Consider the following 22,271-nt stretch of genomic DNA (forward strand, 5'->3'; position numbering starts at 1 on the left):
GTGCACTGATTTCCTTGCTTGGTTACTAATTGGCTTGTGACAGTGACATTGACATTGTAGTTGCAGATACATGCAGATTGGAAATTAATATGCTGAGATTGATAGTTATGACAGCATATAAAAGTCAGGCTATCCAAGCTATATTAAATCACTTAATAAAATCCGAATGAAAGTATCTAAGAAGCATGAGAAAACGTTGAATTACCTTATTTAAATTTGTTACTTAATGAAAACATAAATATTTAAAACCCACAAAGTTATTAACTAAATTAATGAGAATTATTTTAAAGCTACAATTTACTCAGCCAGATCATCAGCAAATGCAATCTCCATTTAAATTAATGGAGACATACCATCTTACACAGTTTGGGTTCTGGAACATGATATTGATAAAACCATATATCATTTTTTTAAGCATAATGCATTTGGAGTATGTATGTTTGTTCTAGGATTCAAAAACCATAAAAACACATTTGATATTAAAAAATAATAAAAAAAAGAAGAGTTCACTTATGATAACTTACCATTCTGTAAAGTTTATCTTCCAGATCCTGATTAATTCTTTGTAAGGCTAGGTAATTGTTTTGTATCCTAAAACAAAAATGATATCATGTAATTTCATGTATTGTTCTTTGTGTTGTTTTTTCACCTGTAATTTTCACATCAGTACAAAACCTTGGCTTTACACTACTTGAAATCTATTTTCTTATCACTCCTGTTGCCAGTCAGTGGTTGCCTTTGAAAGATAATTACCACTTACTTCCTAAGCAAACTTTGTCATTTTTGCTTACTAGACTTAGTGGCAAGTTCCATCAAGAAGTGAAAATGTGTTTGCTGTTCTGCACTTGTGTGCAGACATGCATCACAGCTTCATAACTTGAACAAAGGCATTATAGCTTTTCATTAGACTCAGGAATAACATGTCAGGCAGGAGACATGAACTTTCTACTTAGACACTAAAGAAAGAAAATTACCAGGCTCTCTTAATATGGAGAATTGCAGCAGAAACCTAATGACTGCAGTAAAAGCAACATGGAGGCAATTCCACATGACTTAGAAGAGAATACTCTTTTGACAAAAGTTCAAGGAATTGCACCTCCTTGAACCTCAGCAACACATCTTATTTTCATCCAGCAAATAAATTTAGATAGCGTGGCCTGGAAAAGGTGTGTATTTATTTTTATCAGCACCGAAGGATTGAAAGGACTCACAAAATGAAGCTTCCCGGCTTATTACAGAGCAATACACCAAAGAAAAGTTTCAGTCTGTACATCGTTAGGTTCCTTGGATTGTAACCTCACTACTGTTGTGAGCAAGCTGCATAGTCTATGGGAAACACATTCCTATTTCAGTAGTAGCTGTGCCTTTCTGTCCACAGAAGATAAAGAGGGTAGCTCCTTGTTTTTGTTGGTACATACCACTTCAGCAGGGTGTATAACAAATGTAAAGTCTATGTTAGAAGTTCAGCTGTAAAAAGTTTGTCTGAATGCATCTAAATGTTTGCACTGAGAATGTTAGGTCAATAGGTCAAGGTATTTTAAGGGGTAAGTTGATTTTAGGCAATGTGTTAGAGAATTGTATAAGCGAACTCGGATGTAATACACATTCATTCAGCACAAAGCCACTTTGTGTGAGAAGCCTGAACCTGGATTTAGTTTCCACAATGACCAGCAAGGAATTGGGATTAAAGAATTACCTTTGATTTATCGTGTGGATAGGAGTGGCTGCTGAAATCAGAACTGAGATGTGCAATCAGCCCATGCCATGGTTACGAACGGAGGGGTCCATCCCACCCCTTCCTTGCAGTGACAGTTCAGGTTTCTCCCTCCTTCTGTTGCCATGGAGATTTTCTTTCCAGTTGCATAAAACAAATCCTCCATTCAGGGGCAGGCCAGGGGCTGGCAGTGCCTCTTGTAAGGCTCACAGTTATACTGTAACATCTGCCACACAGCTCTGAGCAGAAAGTTCTGTGCTGAGGACAGATGCTTTGTGGGCAAGGTAAGGACATACCCACAGATGAAGCTCCCAGGGGCACAGAGAGTCAAGCCAGGCTCAGGGTGGCAATTTCAAATATATATTGTTAGTCTTGGGAAAAATTTGGTGTACTGCATATTTTACAGAGCTGCTGCACAGAGATTTCCACCCCGTGAGGAGGATGGATGGTAAATGGTGTTTGCAAAGGTGGTGACCTCAATGGGCTGGAAATTTGTGAGACTTTTACTAACCTATGGCTCAGTCATTACTCACCTGTTCTCACAATGCTATTGTGTAAATGTCCAGGTGACTTAAAGGATTGAATCAAGTTCATGGATCTCTGCATTCTCCGTGTTCCTGTTAGATGCGGCATTTGCTACTAGGCCTCTATACAGACATTTATTTGTGCAGCTGCAGGTATACTTGGCATTTATTGGTATTTAGCTAAAGTCAACACAACAGAGAGAAATCTCAGGATACCCTATACCCATCTTTTCATGGCAAAGGAGAATGCAGAGATGATTTTGATAAGTTAGTAGAAGTGAGGAGGCTTAAAGTGGCTTTGTCTGCAGAGAGCTATTCAGCACTAGTTCTTATGTCATGTTGGTAGGGCTGCATGCCGTGGTGTGGGGAACAAGGATTTATAAAAATAAGATAGAGCCTGCTGGCTGAGACCAGAGGTGCCCTAGTATCTCGTCAGTCATGGTCTGCAGCCTTTCCTCAAGAAAATCAAAATAGAACAGATTAAATATATTTTGTAGCAATCCTCTAGCATTTCGTGGCTCAGCTAGAGACGGTGTAAAACTGATGTCAAATTTAGCATCTGCAACTTCGTGAAAGTTTGCATGGGTTCAAAAGTATCTGCAAAAATTAATGAAAGAAAAGTGGAAATAATATTGGTTCAGGGCTTTTCTAGCTCAAGCCTCTCTGTACCCCAGTCTGTGCAGTATGGATCCACATGGAGAGCTCAAGGGAGATATTGAAGGTTGACATATTGAATTGTTCACTTTACGTGTCTTGAACTGAACCAGCAGTGATTACTACCTGTATATATGGCTTATTACAGTGGCAATGCATCAACGGTTCTGCAGAGACCATTTTTCTCCTGGTGTGAATGACTGGAAGATCAGTTACCATTAAATAATCATTCTTGGCTGGCAATGCTTCTTTTTTCTTTTTTCTTTTTTTTTCTACAAAAAATTGCCTACTAGGCAAATCAAACCCAAACAGTAAATTGAAACCAAAAATCCACAGTATATAGGAAGCTGAGCTTCAAAAATTGTTTCTATCGAGAACAGTATGCAAAGGTAGTCAAAATAAGCACAAATGCTCACATATACCCAAACACATAGACATGCACATACACATATAAAACCTAAATTGGAAATCCACTCTGCCAAAAGAAGTGTCAGCAAATGTGGGTGGCAAGGGGAGAAATGGACCCATAAATATATGGAAGAAAGTGTTAAAGGAATAAAAGAACCCAGTAATCAAATCTATCTTTGGGCAACAGTGTGAAATAGAAGTGGAGTAGGGAAAATAATTCCAATTTGAAATGATCAGATGAGGAAATGATAAGAGAATTTTTCCTGTTTACAGGAAAAAACAACAACAACAACAAAAAAAACAAAACCTAGATAACAAAAACCTTGTGAAGTATAAAACATTCTGATGTTGTAAATTTGTCTTCTTTGCGAATAAAGCAAAGAATAGGTCAGCTTCACTAACCCATGAAAATGCATTAAGAATAAGCTCCTTTTATGTGAATTGATAACTTATATTTTTATGACTTTTTTTGTATTGTTAAATTCATATATTTAGATGATACCCATGTGCCTCCACAAGTACATGTGTATCATAATAATGTGCATGCATTAAATGCATGTTTAGATTCTCAGTTAAATTAGAGTTTACTGAGAAGTACATGTATTTAGACCACATTTAATATTATGTATCAGCGCTCTAACACAGCAAACACCACATTTCTCTCTAAGACTACAGATCATCACTGAAGAGAAAGCCTGCACAAGTCTGTTTCCACTCTATTTCAAGCCCCCTTAAAGCCGTGAGATATATCTGAAGTAAAACAGGTTTGTGCTGACCTGCAAAGAAGGGAATTTCAACCAGAGTACAGTTTAGCTTTGAAGAGTGACTGTTAAAATAACTTCTTGTTCAAAAGCCCTCTTCCTTATCTGTTATCAGAAGTAACATGGTCTTTCTTATGAAAACAAGAGTTTTCCCCCTATTTATTTGAAAGCTAATGCAGCCATAGGATTTCTGTTCAGATAGCCCTTTCAATCTATGATATGTCTTGCTTTTGGTGAAATAATTACGCATGTGGGCTAATATTTGCACTAAAAATATATTCGTACAGGTTTACTCCTTGTGTCCTAAAATAACTGTACTCCCTGGTAAAAGCTAGGAAGGGAGACCTTGCACAGCTGGCACCCAGGGTGTGGTCTCGAGCAGGAAACCCTGCATGACCTTTGGAGAAAGGTTTTGGTTCCAAGATTGGTATTTGAGTATAATTAAAAAATTGACTTGAAAAAGCCATGCTGGTCATGTCAGATAGGGAGATCACTGTGAGGCATATGAACCCCCCAATGTATTTTCAGTCAGTTTTCAGAGCCAAAGCTATGCTTTACAGTTAATATTTAACCCACTCAGCTCTGCCTTGCTCCGTCTCCCACTGGGACAAAAAAGAAAAAGAGAGGTCAAAAAACTTGACCATGGAGCCACATAAATGTCCTCCCTGTGAGGGTTAGAGAGAGGAGGCCTAGTAGTAATGTTGTTCATTCTGTATGAGTTAAGAGGGTAAAGGCATTCAGAAAGGAGTAGAAAAGGATGGCTATTCAGCCTCTTGGAAAAATTCTGCACTCCTTGATAATGGAAGTTTAATAACAGAAATGTTCTCTAGTATGCAACTGGGATCATGTTACACCGGGTTTATTTATTAGTAGGGGCTGAATTTATCTCCCTGTGCAGTGAATAAAGCAAGAAACATGTTATTGAAACTAATTCTGGTTCCTTGTTTTTCTCACACTGTTTTTCCTCTGTGACATGTTGCTGACACGCTTTTGGATGGCAGTTTTGTTTCTGACATTATTCTCTTCCAGGTTAGGAAACCTAGTCATTCAACTTGTTGTATGCCTTGCTGTTCTCAATAGAAACATTGTTAAAGCTCACCTCATAAAATATTTTGGGCTTCCATTATAATATATCTTCAGGGGAGTAATCACCCCCCTGAAACATAATTTTTAATATAAGTTTTCTTCATAATACTGTACAATGTTCAATTAGACTACTGGAAAGTGAGTTCTACTAATCTGATGTTTAAGTACAATTGCTAGACTTTGCCATAAGCAAAACCAAGACTGTCTGACATGACTTTTGCAGGGTACTTAAATCATCAGTGCCCAGTGAAGTTGATATGATGCTTCTTACTGTCTTTTAAGAGACTGTATTTTGCCCCTTTGTTTTAACGAAAGTGGGATGCTCTGATAAGCATGATGTAGGAATTATGATGACTGTGCTCGAAATAATGTTTCAAGAGAAAAGACTATTAGCATTCCCTGTCCTCATAGCTGTAATGGGACAAAAATATATCAAGAGCAAAGTTACTTTCAGTAGGTCTACTCTAAGTGAAATGATACGGAAAATATGTATTGTTGGCAAGAAAATGTTATGGAAAGCCTTCACAATGGTCATGGTGGATATGTGTAGATTTCAAAATCATCATCCAACCTGCTCATTTTGGCCTTGTTTTAGGAAGCCTCCCAGTTTGAGAAACATGTAAGGTATGAGTCCAATAGGATGTTTCCTAGTTTGAGATCTTGTAGCCTTAAAATTATTTAATTATTTTTAAATTTTTCATAGAGTTGTTTGGGTTGTTTGGTTGGCTCTCTTCTTTTTTTTTTTTTTTTTTTTTTTTTTCAAAGAGTGAAGATAAGTTCTTTGGGTATAGCCCTGGAATGATAATTTTGTTTTGACTCATCCAGTGAATTAGATTAAATGGTTCAATTATCCACATAAGCTTAGGAAAGGTCTCACAAGAAATGTAAATGCATTTCTGCACAAATGGATAATTGTAGGTTCAGAAGTTTTACAAACAAATGAGAAAATGGATATTAAGAATCACTGATAAATTTAAACTTTGTCTAAGCTTTGAGTGAAGAAGGACCAAATTCTCTTTTCTTCTATCAGTGCAATGGAGACTAACAACTGAAAATATGCAGCCAAATTCATTAAAATATTTTCTGTATATATACATATATACAGTATAACTATATATATGTAAGTGTATATGTATTGTGTTTATAGCCTTTGTGTAATGCAGCATAGTACTACCCTGCATGTATGATGTTCACACATAAACAATATGATAGATATATCTGCCTATATATTTCTATTTTCATGTTTACTCTCAATACAAAGATATATTATATATCATATGTACATAATTTATGTGGCATGTAATATATGTTCAGATATGTGATATACATATATTTAGTATGAAAATACAATGTGTAGTCATTAAAAAATAATTTATGTTTGAGAATATATGTTTATATTTTTACTTACATATGTCTTTAACATAGCTGTTTGTAAATTCCTCAAAACTGTTTATTTCAAAAAGTTAGTTACTAACCTTCTCAGTTTTTCAGTTACTTTTTCAAGTTCCTCCTGAGCACGTCTCAATTCTATTTCAAGATACTGACGTGTAGAATCAAATTCCGTTTCAAGCATTTCCAGCTTATGGGTAGTGTACGATAGACGCTTTCGTAATTCCCCCTTCTGTTCTTGCAAAGTACTAGAAAAACAAAGACCACAGCTGTAGAATTTAGCTGCTCCTGAAAAGCTTTTCATGATCTACTCTTTGACCAATTCCCTACAGTCTAAGTTGGCATTGAGCCAGAGAATTGTGCTTAATAATTTGTTTACTGCACTTTGAAAATCTTCTGATTTAGACAGTTGACTATCTTCCCATCTGTCCTTTCTAGTGCATTTGTTGCTAATATCTCATTAGCCATAATGGAACACTTTGTGGAAGAACCCTCATTAAAAACAAAATACAGTCTAGAGTTTGGTTTCACACAGGAACTTTCATTTAGGGTTACCCAAAAATATGACTGAAGTAGCAGATATTTATAGAGCAGTGACCAAATAAAGTGTGCAAAACTATTATTTGCCAATAGTCCAGGTTATAATATATTTTGTAGAGAAAGAAGATTTTGTTTCATTTGGATTGATCAGCACCTTACTTCCTACCTGTAGGGCTGCTAATGATGTTACTATTTAGGTTTTCATCTGGAGAATTGTAATTCTAATAATCAATTATTATTATGTATCCTTCCCCATTTTCCTGCTTATCTGGGAGCAAAGACTTTCTAGACACTGATGTAACCCTCTAATTTTTCACAGTATTTTCATCAAGAAAGAATTTATGCCCTACTTGTAATCTAGCATCTGTTACAATCCTTCAGAAAGCAAAGCAGTAAGCAGAGAATTTGAAGAGGGAGGAATTTTTTCACTTTATTGTTTTCTCTATATTTTAGAAAAGATATAAAATAGCCTAAAATCAGGAGATGCAAACAAAATGTTTATTGTTATGGTCAAAATGCCATCTGCCCCAAACTGTCCACCTGGATTTGCAGTGATGGTGATACTTTCCCTGACTATGCTACTTCAAGTGAGACAGTCTCCTCTTGCCTCAATTCTTATTTGCATGATGGAAATCTTTCCTCCTAGCCTATTTAGTTTGTAAGCTCCTCAATATTCTAATACATTTTCCAAGTGAACAGCAAAGTGGGAGTAATGTTACTGTAACTTGGTTCAGATACTGCTTCCTCTGTTAGTATTGAGATGACCTCTTGGCCTCAGGCAGGATCTCTGAGGCACCACAGAAATGCAGCCTGCAGTCACCTAGAGGGTGCAAAGAGGGCTACTACATGATGTGCTGTGTATTGCCTTACTTTTTTTTCTAAACATAAGATAATAATCATTCTTCATAAAAGAATGGCAAATCTTGATTCCCTTTGATGTCAAGACAGTACTGACATCAGCTTCAGCAGACTAATATTCTGGGTCTTTAATTAGACAATAGAGGTGGAAACAACATGCCATTCATCAAGAAACACACATCTGAACTCACTTTAGTGGGACTGCCTTCTCCTTTACCAGCTGCTGTAGGAGCTTCAGTAAGTTAATACAAAAGCTTTACAATTGCTGCTTACTTGATCCATGCAGCCTAGATCTAGGAAACAGTCTAATGTTTTGCCAACACTGCTCTATTTCAATTACAGATATTGCGTGGTTACAGTTATACTTAGATTACCACTTGTAGTTATATTCTCTTAAAATAATATATTCTAATTCAGACATTTAATGCAACTCCAGTTAATGTAATCATTTAGTTTTTATATTTCACTCCGTGAATAAAACTGCCAAATTATCTAGGAAATAAGAATCTGAAGCCACGTTGCTCATTTCTACACATCTTTATTCATGAGGTTGTCACATCATTCCACCTTTCACTTGCTCTGCTTCTGACATTGTTCTTGTTATTTATCTGCTCAGTTTAGGAAAGAAGAATGGTCAGTTTTCCTTCCTTTAACCTGGAATCTTGGATTTTCTATGAAGTGTGGGTTACAGAGTCATAACACTACAGTGGGGTTTCACTCATTAGAGATATTCAAAAGCTGTCTGGATGTGGTCCTGGGCAACCTGATCTGGGTGTCCCTGCTTGAGCAGGAGCTGGACCAGATGACCTCCAGAGGTCCCTTCCAACATCACTCATTCTGTGATTCTGTGAAAACTGTGAAAAGAGTGAAAAGAGATTTCATCTCTAGTCTTCTGCTGTTCTAAAAATCTGTCCACTAGGATTTGTATAAAAAGTGAACAGTAGCTCCTTGAGCTGTGGTTTTGGATAAAAATGTCCAGGCTGCTGCTCTGTGCTGGATAAATGCAGTTAATACAAGTTAAGCTAGATCAGGGGCAGTTACAACATCCTAGGGAGTTTTGTTCAAGAGAAGAGTTTGACCTCAGGGGACTGGGAGGCTGTAGGGGTACAAACGAAATGGGAATGTGAGGAATGTTTAAGTCAGTAACAGCTGGCAGTGACTGTATAAAACAACCAAGCACATTCTAATAAGGCAAGGAAACAGTCTATATAGATGCACTCTTTCACATAATGCTTTGGGTATCAAAGCATAGCTGTAACTTTGTAGACAAAAAAAAAAAAAAAAAAGGAAAAATAGTTAAAGTATAAGTTAGGCAACTTCAAAGTTATTCTCATAATTCTTTTCTACTTGCTATATTACCCAAGCTGGAAAGATGGCATCCTGAAATGTATATTTTTAGAAAATGATATAAACCCTCCAAAACCTAATGGAACATGTACTTTGATTCATCTGATACATGAAAAAATATCTGCCTGTTTTTAAGTAGAATTAATTTTTAGACAGGAACAGTAACATCTAGTATATAATGGGATTATTTAAGATGGGTTAGTAGATACACAACAGTGAATCATTATTAAAATATAAGTTGTTAGACAGAAAACTAAGAATTTTAGAAAGAAAGCATGGTCTGACAAAACTATGCTGAATAGCCTGAAACTTATAGCCACTTTTATGGGAGAAAGAGAGAGAGAGAGAGAGAAGGAAAGAAAGAGAAGGAAGGAAGGAAGGGAGGAAGGAAGGGAGGGAGGGAGGGAGGGAGGGAGGAAGGAAGGAAGGAAGGAAGGAAGGAAGGAAGGAAGGAAGGAAGGAAGGAAGGAAGGAAGGAAGGAAGGAAGGAAGGAAGGAAGGAAGTGGGAAAAGAAAGAGAGAAAAGAAAGAGAAAAGAAAAGAAAAATAGAAAAGAAAGAAGGAAAAGGACCCCAATTGAGAAAGTACTGGGAACGTATTTAAACAGTTGATTCAATATCCTTCTTGAACCAAGCAAGTTCTGAAGTGACTTAGTGAAACTAATACTTACGGTAGTCTATCTATTGGCACAAATACAGGTTTTCCTGAATCTCAGACTGAAACCCTTGAATGGGTGTTAATAGCTATAGCACTAGTAGAAGATTTTTCAGGATTCCCAGGATGGTTTAGATTTATGGATGAATTGACCCTTATACATTACTGTTTTAAGGTAAAGCCTGTTGTTTTCTCTTGCTTCCAGTAATATATGAAAAAACACCTACGAAGCAAAGGCAAGGAAAGTGGAGAAAAAGTAGAAAGATGAAAAACCTTTCTATATACAAATCTTTCTAGATACAAAGTCCCTAATTTAGTATTTATAATAGCAGAATCAGAAGCTCAGTTTTTGTTTTATACACATCTAAGGTATTTCATGAGCTTCTTCATTTGTTAAGAAACAGACATTCTTTCTCTGAATGCCTTCTCCTCCCCCTCATTGTTATCTTCCAGTGTTATCACAGAATGAAATGCCTGAATCCTCTTTCCTGGTGCTGTTGTGTACTTTCTTGTTTTAGAAGGTCTTTTTATAAAGAATACTTCATTTTGTCATGTGCCACTATAAATTTGGCAGTGGTAATTTAGACAGGGATGAAAAAAGAGAAAAGATAAAAAGTCAAAAGTATGGAGTCATGAGCATTTTCCTGTTTCTCCAAGGTGACAAACTCCACACACTAGCTGCATTTTGATTCTGCTTGTCACATACAAGTTAATTAGAAAAGTTCACTGCACAATTTTTTTAATGCTGGTAAATCAATATATTTTAATTAGTTTTTTTTTTAATCATCAATATAATAAAGAATGTATATATTCAGCAAACATTTATATGCATATAATTTAATTAAATATATTTTAATATATATTTGCATATATATTTATTAGTTAAAAAGTAAGAAAGTAATTTAATTGGAGAAATGCTGCAAGGAGAAAGGAGAGGATTTATTTGCAAATAGTAGTCTGTGGTAATCTGATAGTGCTATGGTTTAGGAAACACCGATCCTATATACCACGGACTTCCTGAATCTCAGGCAGCTGGGGGGGAGGAAGGAATTACAGGACAGGTTTCAAAATCCTGTATAGTAGGTCCTTTTGCATGAGTGGCTCTCTGTTTCTTCTACTGTTCTCTAAAGCTCTGCTGCTGTGACAACCAGTGGTGTGCAAGTCTTTGCCCATTTTGCTTCATTAAAATATTTCTTTAGAAGAAAAAGACAGTAAGTACAATATTAAATATTTAAACTGGTGAAAGAAAACCTCTCAAGGGAGACCACTTTAAAGGTTATTAAAAATGGGTCTTCAGACTTTCCAAAGCACTATTTTCACCAATTAGCTCTGTTCATACACATAAAATATGAAATATATGTTGGCACATAAATTCGTGTCCATGAACATTGTAAACAGCCAGTAATTGCCAGGTTTGAATTCTGGAATTGCTGTCAGCCAAGGCCTTTGAAGCCTTGTCCCCTTGGGCAGTGATAGAGAGAGACACCAGTCCACACTGTTGAATGTTGTTGATGGAGTTGTCCTCTGCAACTATTCAGAGGCAGTTAAGAGGAAATCTTACCAGGTGGGAGGTTGCACTATTCAGGCTCTACATTTAGTGAAAATTGGTCTATTTTATGTGAGAAAGTTGAGAATATTTACAGGCAAGTTCAATTACCATCAAAGTATCTGGTACTTTCTTGGTGTTAAGAATTTGCCATCCCAGTTTGCACTAGATTGGAAGAAAACAGATGTTTGTATCCCTGGTATCACCTCTCCCTTTCCAATAAACCTCTGTCCACAAAAGGCAACGAGTGGACAAACTATATATATATATATATATATATATATATACTTTTTTTTTTTTCCTAGAAGTTCTTGCCAATTCTCTACTTCAAGCTGAACATTGGAACATTGGGGTCACTCTGCACAGCCCCAAGGAAGGGTTAGCAGGTTGGTGAGCACCATGGTAATGGAGAGCTCATGCCCATCTCAGCCTGCAGTTGGTCAGGATTCATCTGTAGCGCTGGCTGGAGAAGCTCCAGGTGAATATATTTCATTGGAGCATTTCAGTGAAAGCCATGTGGTGACAGCTCTATTTTGAGGAAGGTGTGCTGGAAAACAAGCAGGCTTTCATTGTACCTGTCTGATCTCCTGCCAGCTCATCTGCCCAGCAGATGGCCTGATAACAGAGGAATGCTGACGTGCAAAGTCAGGGCTGATCAGCTGCCTGGAGGCCAGAGGATTTCTTGAGCACATTACCCTCAGACAGACTACAAAGACTGTTTCTCCTTGAGAGTTGACATCTGGGGGGCTGCCCCATCGTTGGAGTGTCCTGGAAACCCCAGGTCTCCACCTGCAAACGAATGTGCTTTGGTGGCACTTTCATGTTTTCTGCCACCTCGAGGCTTTGCCTTGCAGATGGTTCTGCAATGTTGTTTCAACGTGGAGCAAAAACATTTCTGAAGTGCTGAAATTCTCCCTGAATGAACTGATTACATTCCTTCACATAGATCTAGGAGTAATCAAAACAAAAATTGGTTAACAGTGTTTAGATGGAAATAAGCAGTGAGAATGCAAAATGAGTTCCAGGTAGAGGTCCATGTCAAATATACTGAAAAAACAAGTTGAAGGTTTTCATTTCTGGGTAGTGAACAGAAATTGTAATGCAACTGTGAAATCCTAAGTCAAAGTCATTGTATTTTGTGGGTAAATATCCTGCCTTGGAAGAAAGAACATTTAAGTAGGAGCTGACCTGAACTGTGTTTTGGGGCTTTGAGTCTTGTACCTGGCTTTGCCACACATGGCTGGTATTACACTGGACAAGTGAATTAAATCAAGACTGGCCTGACCAGAAGTAACATGAAAAAAAACCATGAAAGTGCTATTGGTCAGCTGTGGCTCCTGCTTTCAGTCTGTAGTAATGAACAGACACTATCAGGATGAGATTAATCTGACCTATTTCAGAAGCCTACTTTTAGATGAGGTGACGCGAATCTGGAAATACCCATTTCTTTCAATTAATTACAAAGTAACTCTAGTCAAGGAGCTCAGACATAGATAACCACATCTTGTCATATAACTCCCCCTCTTCCTGACTCAGTACTCTGTGTAGGAGATGAGGTAATAGTATTTCCTTTCTTGTCTGCTCAGATTGTGTGGAGGCCCACAAAAGAGAGCCACTAAATGTTTCAAAAGTGTTTATCACATCTGTTTCATGTCTGTGATGTGTCACATTCTAAAAAAGGGCTTCATAGGATCAGGAATTTGGGAGCACTGATGGAAATTTTAAAAATATATTCTGGAAAAGAATTTCAAAAAGCATCTTTTTATCTTTTTTTTTTTTTTCCTTTTCTTTTTTTTTTTTTTTTTTTTCTATCTAAGGAACATTAAAGTTGGTCAGCTCTGCTAAGGATATTGTTGTGAAAGGGTCTGTAGAACAGGATAGAAGGCAGCAGGATGGGGAAGTGACTGCCTATGAGCCCAGACAGGGTCAGGTTTGTGCACTCACTTCTGTGGAAACACTCCCCAACAGCATAAGGCTTCTGTGGACCTTTGTGAAGGGATGGCCTGTTTGGATCAAGGAGAAAAAGCAGCCACATCCCTGTTTTCATTTCTGATCTTTGAATGGAGCATGTCAGTACAGAGATGAGGGCAGCTAGCTGGGCAGGAGGTGAAGCTCTGGGGACACCTCTTCCCAACAGATGGCTCACACCCAGGCAGCAGCAATCTGGGGACACAGAGCTCTGGGTTAGTTAGCAGAGCTAACTTTAAATAAAATCAAATTTGCAATTAAATTGGCATAGATGCCAATGGGTCCTCTACCACTGCTTTCCTACTGAGTGGAGTTGGGCTGGGTAGGCAACTTGATCTTAGAGTTACTAGGCTTTGGAAGCCCCTGTTGATTCATGGCTGGTGGCTCTGCTGCTGGTAATGGATCGTGTTAGATCTGCATGCTGTCCAGGTTGGACGTGCTGCAAGAGAGGCACCGAAAGCTTGGCCTAGGAGCAATAGCTCTGAGATGACTGTGTCATTAAATCTGTCCCCAGATTTATTTATTTTTTACATTTGTAGTTGCTGGGAAATGAAGTCCAAGCATTTAACAAGTGTTTTCTAGATTAATGAATGATAGTTAATGAAGCAATAATTGGATTTCTATGTTAATCAAGTTTTGATTATGTGTTACATGCTCAGCGTCACATTTTCAAAAGATTAATGCCAAAACTATCTTCCTTGTCTGCATTTTTTGTTTTTGTTTTGTGGCTAACCTGACATTTGCTTCCTTGATTAGAGGGATCAAATCAGATTAGAAATTCTACATCCGGATATGTTATGAGGAGAACCAAACTATGGACTTGAAATTCATTTTTATCTGGGAAACAGATTATATTGCTACTGCTCAGAGCTAGAGCCCAGTCCACAAATTCCAAATCTTTTGTGCTGTTTATTCAGCAGCTTCATTTGGACTGTAGTTAATATCTCAGCAAATTTTTATCCAGGTTATACAACAGGCATTTTCCTATAAATTCAGGTGTATACATACTTTGTTTAGCTCACCTATTTTTTTTTGCAGATTTTCACTGAGGTCTGTCAGGCAGTTTTTTCACTAAAGAAAACCCACCAAATTTTTTTATTACTTCCACCGTAGTTTGTTAAATACTTGAAACTTCAGAGTATGGACAGTTTACATGTCAGATTGCATGCAGATCTTTCCTTCATATGTATATAGATATACATATATATAGATAGATGTCTCTTGGAATTTTTTTTGCAAGTATTAAACCATTTGAATTTTCCTTCCAGTACTCATTTTCAAAATAAATAATCTGAAGCTGGGTTTGGATTGTGAGACGGAAGGCCTGCACATATGTTTCAGAAAAAAATGTGTGGGTGATCCAAATCTGGAGCTCAGATACTTTCCACATGACTGATGGACACATAAAACAAGTATCAGAGTCCTTTTCTGAGGTTCCAGCCAGAATTTAAACCAGAGAAAAGGGATGGTTTATCAGAAACTTAAAAGAGAATACTTTCAAGGAGGTGGGGAAGCAGTTGAAGTCCTAAGTGCTGTGGGACAGATCCTTAACATGAGAGTTCACTTACAGTACCCGGGGAGCTGATAAAGGTACCTAAAAACAGAAGAATTGCTGGGTTTTGGAAGGTAATCTTTCTTATGATGTGAGAACATGCCTGTTGCATGATTCACACAACTAAAAATTCAGACCTGGCAAGCGATATTATATGGTAAATGTGTCTAAACTATGCTGGGCTTTCTAGTAAGAGGCAGAAAAGAGGAATCTTTCTTAAAAATAAAACTGAATTACATTTTGGTTATATTGACCTAACAGTCTCACTGCAGAACGGATGGCTTCTATATCAATTTTATGAAGCCCACAGACACATCTATCCAAGAGCATTCAATATTAACTGTAATATGAAATGATTAAGGTATGAAAATTCAGTTACATGTTGACATGCAAAAAACCCTTGGAGGGCCAGCTGTCAGCACTGAGTGGTCTTAAGTGAATGCCATTATTGCCAGTGGAACGTGGTAAGATTTTTGATATGTGCTCATAATAAAGACATACAAATAGTCTTTTATTTAAAGGTACTATCCATAACCTAAGGCTGTGAATGGGTTGAACAGAAAAACCATGAATAAAATTACAGCTTTCAGAAATAGACACGAAAGGTGTTCTGATTATTTTAAATGAAGTTTCTTCAACAAGCAATTGTGATTCCCCCAGTGTGATGAAAACTCTAAAGGGCAAAAGAAAATGAATGGTGAGAACCCAGACATGCATCCAGGGAGCAGGCTGTTGTGAAGAGCGCTGAGAAATTTAGGTTTCATCCCAGCTCATGGCAGGGAAAGAACTTGAACTCACAGATCAGGACAGGGACCATCCAACACGTGCAGCTGTGCTGGCTAGCCCAGCATTGTGCTTCACTGCACGGAGACTGAGGAGCTGAGCCAGCTCTAGGAGGACTGATTTAATTCTTCTGTTAATTTGATTTGGACCTGGAGTTTAAAAACACATTTCCATTTCCTATTAACAAGATGACCACTTTGATTGTGAGACACTTGCGAGGGTAAATACCTGTGTGTAGTCTGGCTGGATGACTGTGAAAAATGAATGCAGTGCACAGTGGAAGGTGGGAGTCTTGCCCAAATTCAAAGGTGACTGCAGTGGATGACAGAGTGCCACAGTGGATGTAACAGAAATGGTTACAATCTCTGCCTTTTTGCAGGCTGCCTCCTAGTGCCTCTCTTAGGCTCTTCTGGAAACTTGTGAGGACTGATTTCAGCTCAGTCAGGTGTACTCAGAGTCAGTGGCTTTTACATGCAAACTGTTATGTTTGGTAAGTGATCCTACTGGAGTCTGAATAAAGCCTGTCCCTGTTCATTTTGTTTCTCCATTGCTAGAAAATGAAAAGATGAACAGGTGTGAAAAATAAAAGGTTGCAAGAGACAAAAAATCCAATGCAATTCGAGGAGGAATACATGTTTTCTGACTCATTCTCTGTTCACTCAGTATTATACACATTGTCCACATGTTGTCTCATGCTCTTGACTACCTCTGAAATGAGGTCAGCTAGTGAAGCTGGGAGTGAAGGGAGTTACATTCTGGCATGGCAAAGTTCAGCTAGCATTTATCCAAGAGAGAAGAGACATTGCCTCTCTGACCGTTTTCAAGGATGAAGGGATCTTCATACTGCTTGCTGCCCAGATGCTGCTCTTGACATGACTATGGAAGAATATTCATCTCGGTAAGTGCTGTTACTTTCTTCTTTCTTTCTTTCTTTCTTTGCAGAGGCCAAAATGTTCGTATAAAATGTTTCACTAGAAAAATGGTGAGTTATCATGTGGATTGGCAAGATATGAAAGAATAAGAAAGTCAGGAGAAAGGGAATGACTTCAACAAATACTTCTTGCTGTAACAAAGGCTGGGGGTGGGGAAGGACTACCTCTCAAGGAAAGTGATTTGAAGCTGTTGAACAGCTGCTGTCTGCTTTTTAATGTTTGGCAGAGTCCTAGCAGTCTGTATGGCATCTCACTAGGGAATCCAAACTACTAAGCAGCGATGAGAAAGGAGAGAGAGAAGAAAAAATAAAGAGTAAGGTATTGAGAAATGGAAGTAACAAAATTAGAGGTAGACTTCAATTTATGATTTGGAAGCCAATGAGAGCTCTCCAGGTGCCTGAGCAAGCTGCCTTCAGTTGCAGTATCTCTCTTTATGGCTTCGAGTGGTCAGCTTCTAGATTGCTTTGGTTTGTAGTCATGGATATGCACTCCCTCTGGAAATTACTGAAAGCAGCATGCCACATCAGCTCACAAGCTTATAAAGTTATATTTTAGTTGTATTGTTAAACCTTTCTCATTTTTGCTTTTGTCTGTTCACCTTCCTAATTCATCTGGATCTAACTGTGCTGGAGCAGGACTGTGGGTCCTCCTGGATTGTAGTGTTTGTTTGTAATAGGACATGTAATGAGAACAGGTAAGACCCATTGCCCGGAAGCAAGCAGAACTTTATATTATTCTTTCTGCTAAAGGACTGAGATTGGAATGTGAGCAGGGGAGTAATATAGAAATGTGCTTTAGTAGTAGGGAAAGAAAGTCAACCAGTCTCATTTTGCATTAAGCATCCAGACGTAAGTCTGAGCAGAGGTTATCACCTCTTTTCTGACCTTGTCTCTTTCCTTCCATTCACAATATCTTTCCACTGGCTTGAATTTCATCTATGTCTGCCTCAAGGGACTCATTTTGGTGGGTTGGCTTAGCACTTCCCATAAGAAAGATTATGCTAAGTAACTCAAAAAATTAAATATACTCTTTTGACTCCAGAACCAGTCAGACAAAACTACTACTTGGACAGGGGGAGAAGAAACTGCAGGTACCACTGACTTTTTCCTTTATAAGCACTGTATATTACCTGATCTGAGTAAATTACAGAATTATCATTTTAATTATATCTAGTCACAGTTGTGTTCTGAGCCTGTTTTGTGATAGGATTCACATGAATAACTCATGTTGTATCTCTAAATTTAATCCATAGATTCTTGTCTTTAAAAAGATGCAGATGTTTGCCAGATAGTTTTAATAAAGAATATAGTAGATAACACTTCTAGTGCTCAGGGTGAGAGATAGTAGTGACCTCTCAGACACTTTCAGTAGTTGTCAGTGCAGTTCTGCTGCAGTCTCTGTTCCATATCATTCAAGTGCTGGGTCCTGCACTTGTGGCACAACAATCCCAAGCAATACTACTAGGGAGATGAGTGGTTAGAAAGCTGCCTGGCAAAGAAGAACCTCACAGTATTGGTTGATAGTTGGCTGAATATGAGGCAGCAGTGTGCACAGGTGGCCAAGAAGGCCAACGGCATCCTGGCTGGTATAAGAAGCAGTGTGGCCAGCAGGGCTAGGGAAGTGATTGTCCCCCTTTACTCGGCTCTGGTGAGGCCGCACCTCGAGTACTGTGTTCAGTTTTGGGCCCCACGCTACAAGAAGGACATCAAGGTGCTCGAGCAAGTCCAGAGAAGGGCAATGAAGCTGGTGAGGGGTCTGGAGAACAAGACTTATGAAGAGCGGCTGAGGGAGCTGTGATTGTGCAGCCTGGAGAAGAGGAGGCTCAGGAGCAACCTTATTGCACTCTATAAGTACCTTAAAGGAGGCTGATAGCGAGGTGGGGGTTGGTCTATTCTTCCACATGCCTGGTGATAGGACGAGGGGGAATGGGCCAAAGTTGTGCCAGGGTTGGATATTAGGAAGAATTTCTTTACTGAAGGGGTTGTTAGGCGTTGGAATGAGCTGCCCAGGGAAGTGGTGGAGTCGCCATCCCTGGAGGTCTTTAAAAGATGTTTAGACGTAGAGCTTAGTGATATGGTTTTGTGGAGGACATGTTAGTGTTTGGTCAGAGTTTGGACTAGGTGATCTTGGAGGTCTCTTCCAACCTAGATTATTCTGTGATTCTGTGATTTGGTCCCACCATCACACATGGCTGTCTGACAATACTACAGTGCCATGCCACAGAGGAGAGCTCTAGTGAATTTTGGAAGACTTTTCTGGCAGTAGAATAGATAATTGGTTTGCTAATACAAACAAAAAACAGAGCTGATTAAACAATACACCTTAACCTGGACAGACCCATATTCTCGGCAGTGTACATGTAATTCATATTCTGAAGGCTATTCAGAAACTATTATTATAGTTATATTATTATAGAGTCATATATAAAGTTATATTATTATAGAGTCATATATAAAGTGCTGAAAAGTAACAAGGAGAACTACTGGGTGTTATCTGAATGCACTTATTTTGCTTGAGTGCTTCAACATATTTTTAGTTTTTCGCACAGTAATAAATGTTCATCAGCACTTTGATCAACTTGATATTACAGAATAAAAAAGAGAAAGAGAAAGGAATTACCATCTGTCATCTTTTGCTGATTATTTTGAGCCCTACCTTGTTTTATACAGTGTTTTATACTATTTCAGGAATTGTTAACTGAGGAGTCTTCTACTCTGCAAGAGTATAAACAAGTTCACCTCTAGCAAGTTCAACAGTGCTCAGGATGTTGTGCTGTCATTTCACACAACCTTCCTCCCAGCTACTAATAATATCATGACTTATTAGTTCAGTTGAGTCTATTTTGTCCTGGCTTTTCAGTGTAAGACTTTTTGTTTTGTTTTGATGGGTGTTTGGCAAAAGAAAGAGAATAAACAGAACTTAATTCCTCTGAACAGTCCAGCACTTTAGCATGGGCTATCCTGTGGTTTCTGGAGTGAGACAGCAAAAGAAGGAGCTCTTTGCAAGTAAGGGACCAAATGAAACAGAAAGCAGCTGTCTGAAGAGATGCTTGCACTATTCACATGAAAAGCAGTATTCTTCTTCAGAGGAGACCCAGGAACTTCCACTTATCCTGCAGATCCTAGCACCCCAAATAACCATGCAGAGTGACAAAGCAGATCTATCTTCTACAGGCTTTCCCAAAAGAGATGCTATAAATTCTTTCTGTACCCAGAGATGTCAATTACCTAAGCACAGCCCACAGGTTTTTGCCTTATACCTGAATTACTTAAACATTCCATTTCAAAATTTTGTTGTTTTCTAATTACTTTTTTTTTTTTTTTTTTTTTTTTTTTTTTTTTTAAGGTTAAGGTGCAGCAGGTTGGATAAAATATATTATCTATCCTCAGTTTGGAAGTGCAAACTGTAGCCATACTCAATACCTTTCATTTTCACAAACAAATGTTTTTTGTTGTTCTTGTTCCTCCAGCAAGCTGACATTTTCAATACAGTTGGAAAGCAAGTTACCAGATAAATTTTTAAAGTCTAGATATGTTGAAAAAATGTGATTAAGATATGGGTAAATAAACATAAAAGAAGCAAGCAAGGATCCAAGAAATTACTAAAATCTCTCCAGTAAAATTTAGATCATTTTGAGCTTTATAAAAAGAAGGGGAATAAATGAAAAATATCTTTCAGCATCTATCTATTCTATGAAATGTTTAGATAGCTTGGGATAAAATCTTGGATTTGTGCACTTCAGGTTTTGAAATGCTTGGAGAAAAAGTTTCATATTGTCCTCCAGAAAAGCAAGCTTATTTTCATTCAAGAATAAGAACTACATGTGGACAGCAGTGGTAGGAAAAGGTACTTTTCTCCAGAGAGCCTTTCAGGAAGGCTAATAAATGGCATCCCAAATCACTGAACTTTGTCATAGGCATACATTAAAAAATATCACATAAGGATCAAAATCATCAGTTACACCATGGCTGCATGAATCTGTTCTGATTTTAAATTACTTCAAAATATTCAATCAAATTTAAATCAGGGTCAAACATTTTGAAAAAACAGTTTCATGTCCTGATTATATTTTGCTTCACTGGTCATCTCCTGGTTTTAAAAAGGACAAGCAGTAGAACAAAGCTATTTTTTATAGCTTTTTTTTTTTTTTTTTATAAGCAAACTTATATACACCCATCTAAAGGTAAGAATAGAGCACATGTGCAGAGCCCCAGGGGACTGCTAAACTGGAATTCAAGTAACTTTTCCAGGATTTTTATTTTATTTTATTTTATTTTATTTTAATTTTATTTTATATTTTATTTTATTTTATTTTATTTTATTTTATTTTATTTTATTTTATTTTATTTTATTTTATTTTATTTTATTTTATTATTTTTTACTCCACAAAGTGTGTATTGTGCCAAAAAATACTGAAAGAATCTTACTTATCTTACCTACACTAACAGCATTCTTAAACTGAAAATTTGTGAGTTATTCAAAGAAAATCAACATAATGTGAAAGGACAGTCTGAAGCTCAGCCTGTCTTTACTTTTTTTTTTTTTTTTTAATCTAATTAATTTATTACTTCAAAATATATTCAGTATTTCATATTTCATTGAAAACTATAGGATTAGTGAAGGACATTTCTTCTACATACCTGCCACTTGTAATAATGTCAAGCAACAAAGAACAAAGAGTAAATTCAGGAGAAAAGTAGAAGAAAATCTAAGCAAAATATGTAAAAATGAGTCATTATTTAAACTTACACTACATGCTGCATAGGGATGTAAACTAGAATCAGTTATAACTCCTCCATCTTTTCACCATCTCTATATCTATAACATTGAAAAAAAACCTTATTTCAGGAAACCAAATACTAATGTAAACCTAACAAAGGAGAGATAATATATAAGTACTGTCAATTAAGAAAGGTGAGTAAACTGCCCGCATAACTGTGGTATCACTAGTGGAATTCAATGCATGCCATCAGAAAGAAAAAAAAAAAAAAAGATGTTAAAACTTCAATTTTTATACATGCTAATAATAATTATTACAGGCTTGGCTGAGGCAAGCATCTAGAGTACTATAATAAACAGATCTGCTGTCATTCTCCTAGTTTAGAAAATGTAGGACAACTGAACGATGAAAGACTGTAGACTGACATGTAGAAATGAAACATTTTTACGGACATCAGAAAGTTAGAAAGAAAGCATAACTTCACAAAACATCACTTATTCATTACCTGTCCCAGAGAGTAGGTGAAGATTTTGCGAGCCTGCCCTGGAGAATTCTAGGTTGCCATAGGCAGGTTGGCACCCAGGAATTTCGTACCCTGCAGCATGAATAGAGGATAAACCATGGCTAGGTATGGCTCATAAGACATACGAGTGATAACCTAGCTAGATTTGCTGCATATCAATAGGCTATGGCATAATTTGGTACTAATTATTATTCAAAAGATCTTACTTTACAGCAGTATTAATTCTACAAAACAAGGTTTCAGCACACATCTTTAGTGATTTTCTTGTACAGTGTCTGTTGTATGTCAGAATAGGCATTTAAGATTGACTAT

At 37.4% G+C, this 22,271-nt stretch overlaps 1 protein-coding gene across 8 annotated transcripts in view; it reads right to left on the minus strand.

Annotated features, from left to right (window-relative positions):
- Nucleotides 1-22,271, minus strand: part of BEGAIN (brain enriched guanylate kinase associated) — a gene marked incomplete at its 5' end in the record, with an annotated part of 164,064 nt that overhangs the window by 54,345 nt on the left and 87,448 nt on the right. For 5 of the 8 annotated variants that reach the window (XM_084520128.1, XM_084520129.1, XM_084520126.1 and 2 more), the window contains 3 exons: nucleotides 525-591; nucleotides 6,623-6,784; nucleotides 21,942-22,031. In XM_084520128.1, coding sequence (XP_084376254.1) covers nucleotides 525-591; nucleotides 6,623-6,784; nucleotides 21,942-22,031 — 319 coding nt within the window. The remainder of the gene's footprint in view (nucleotides 1-524; nucleotides 592-6,622; nucleotides 6,785-21,941; nucleotides 22,032-22,271) is intronic. The other 3 variants (XM_084520132.1, XM_084520133.1, XM_084520130.1) reach the window with 1 other exon arrangement.

This window comes from Aythya ferina (genome assembly GCF_964211825.1).
Source record: "Aythya ferina genome assembly, chromosome: 5".
Lineage (NCBI taxonomy): Eukaryota > Metazoa > Chordata > Aves > Anseriformes > Anatidae > Aythya > Aythya ferina.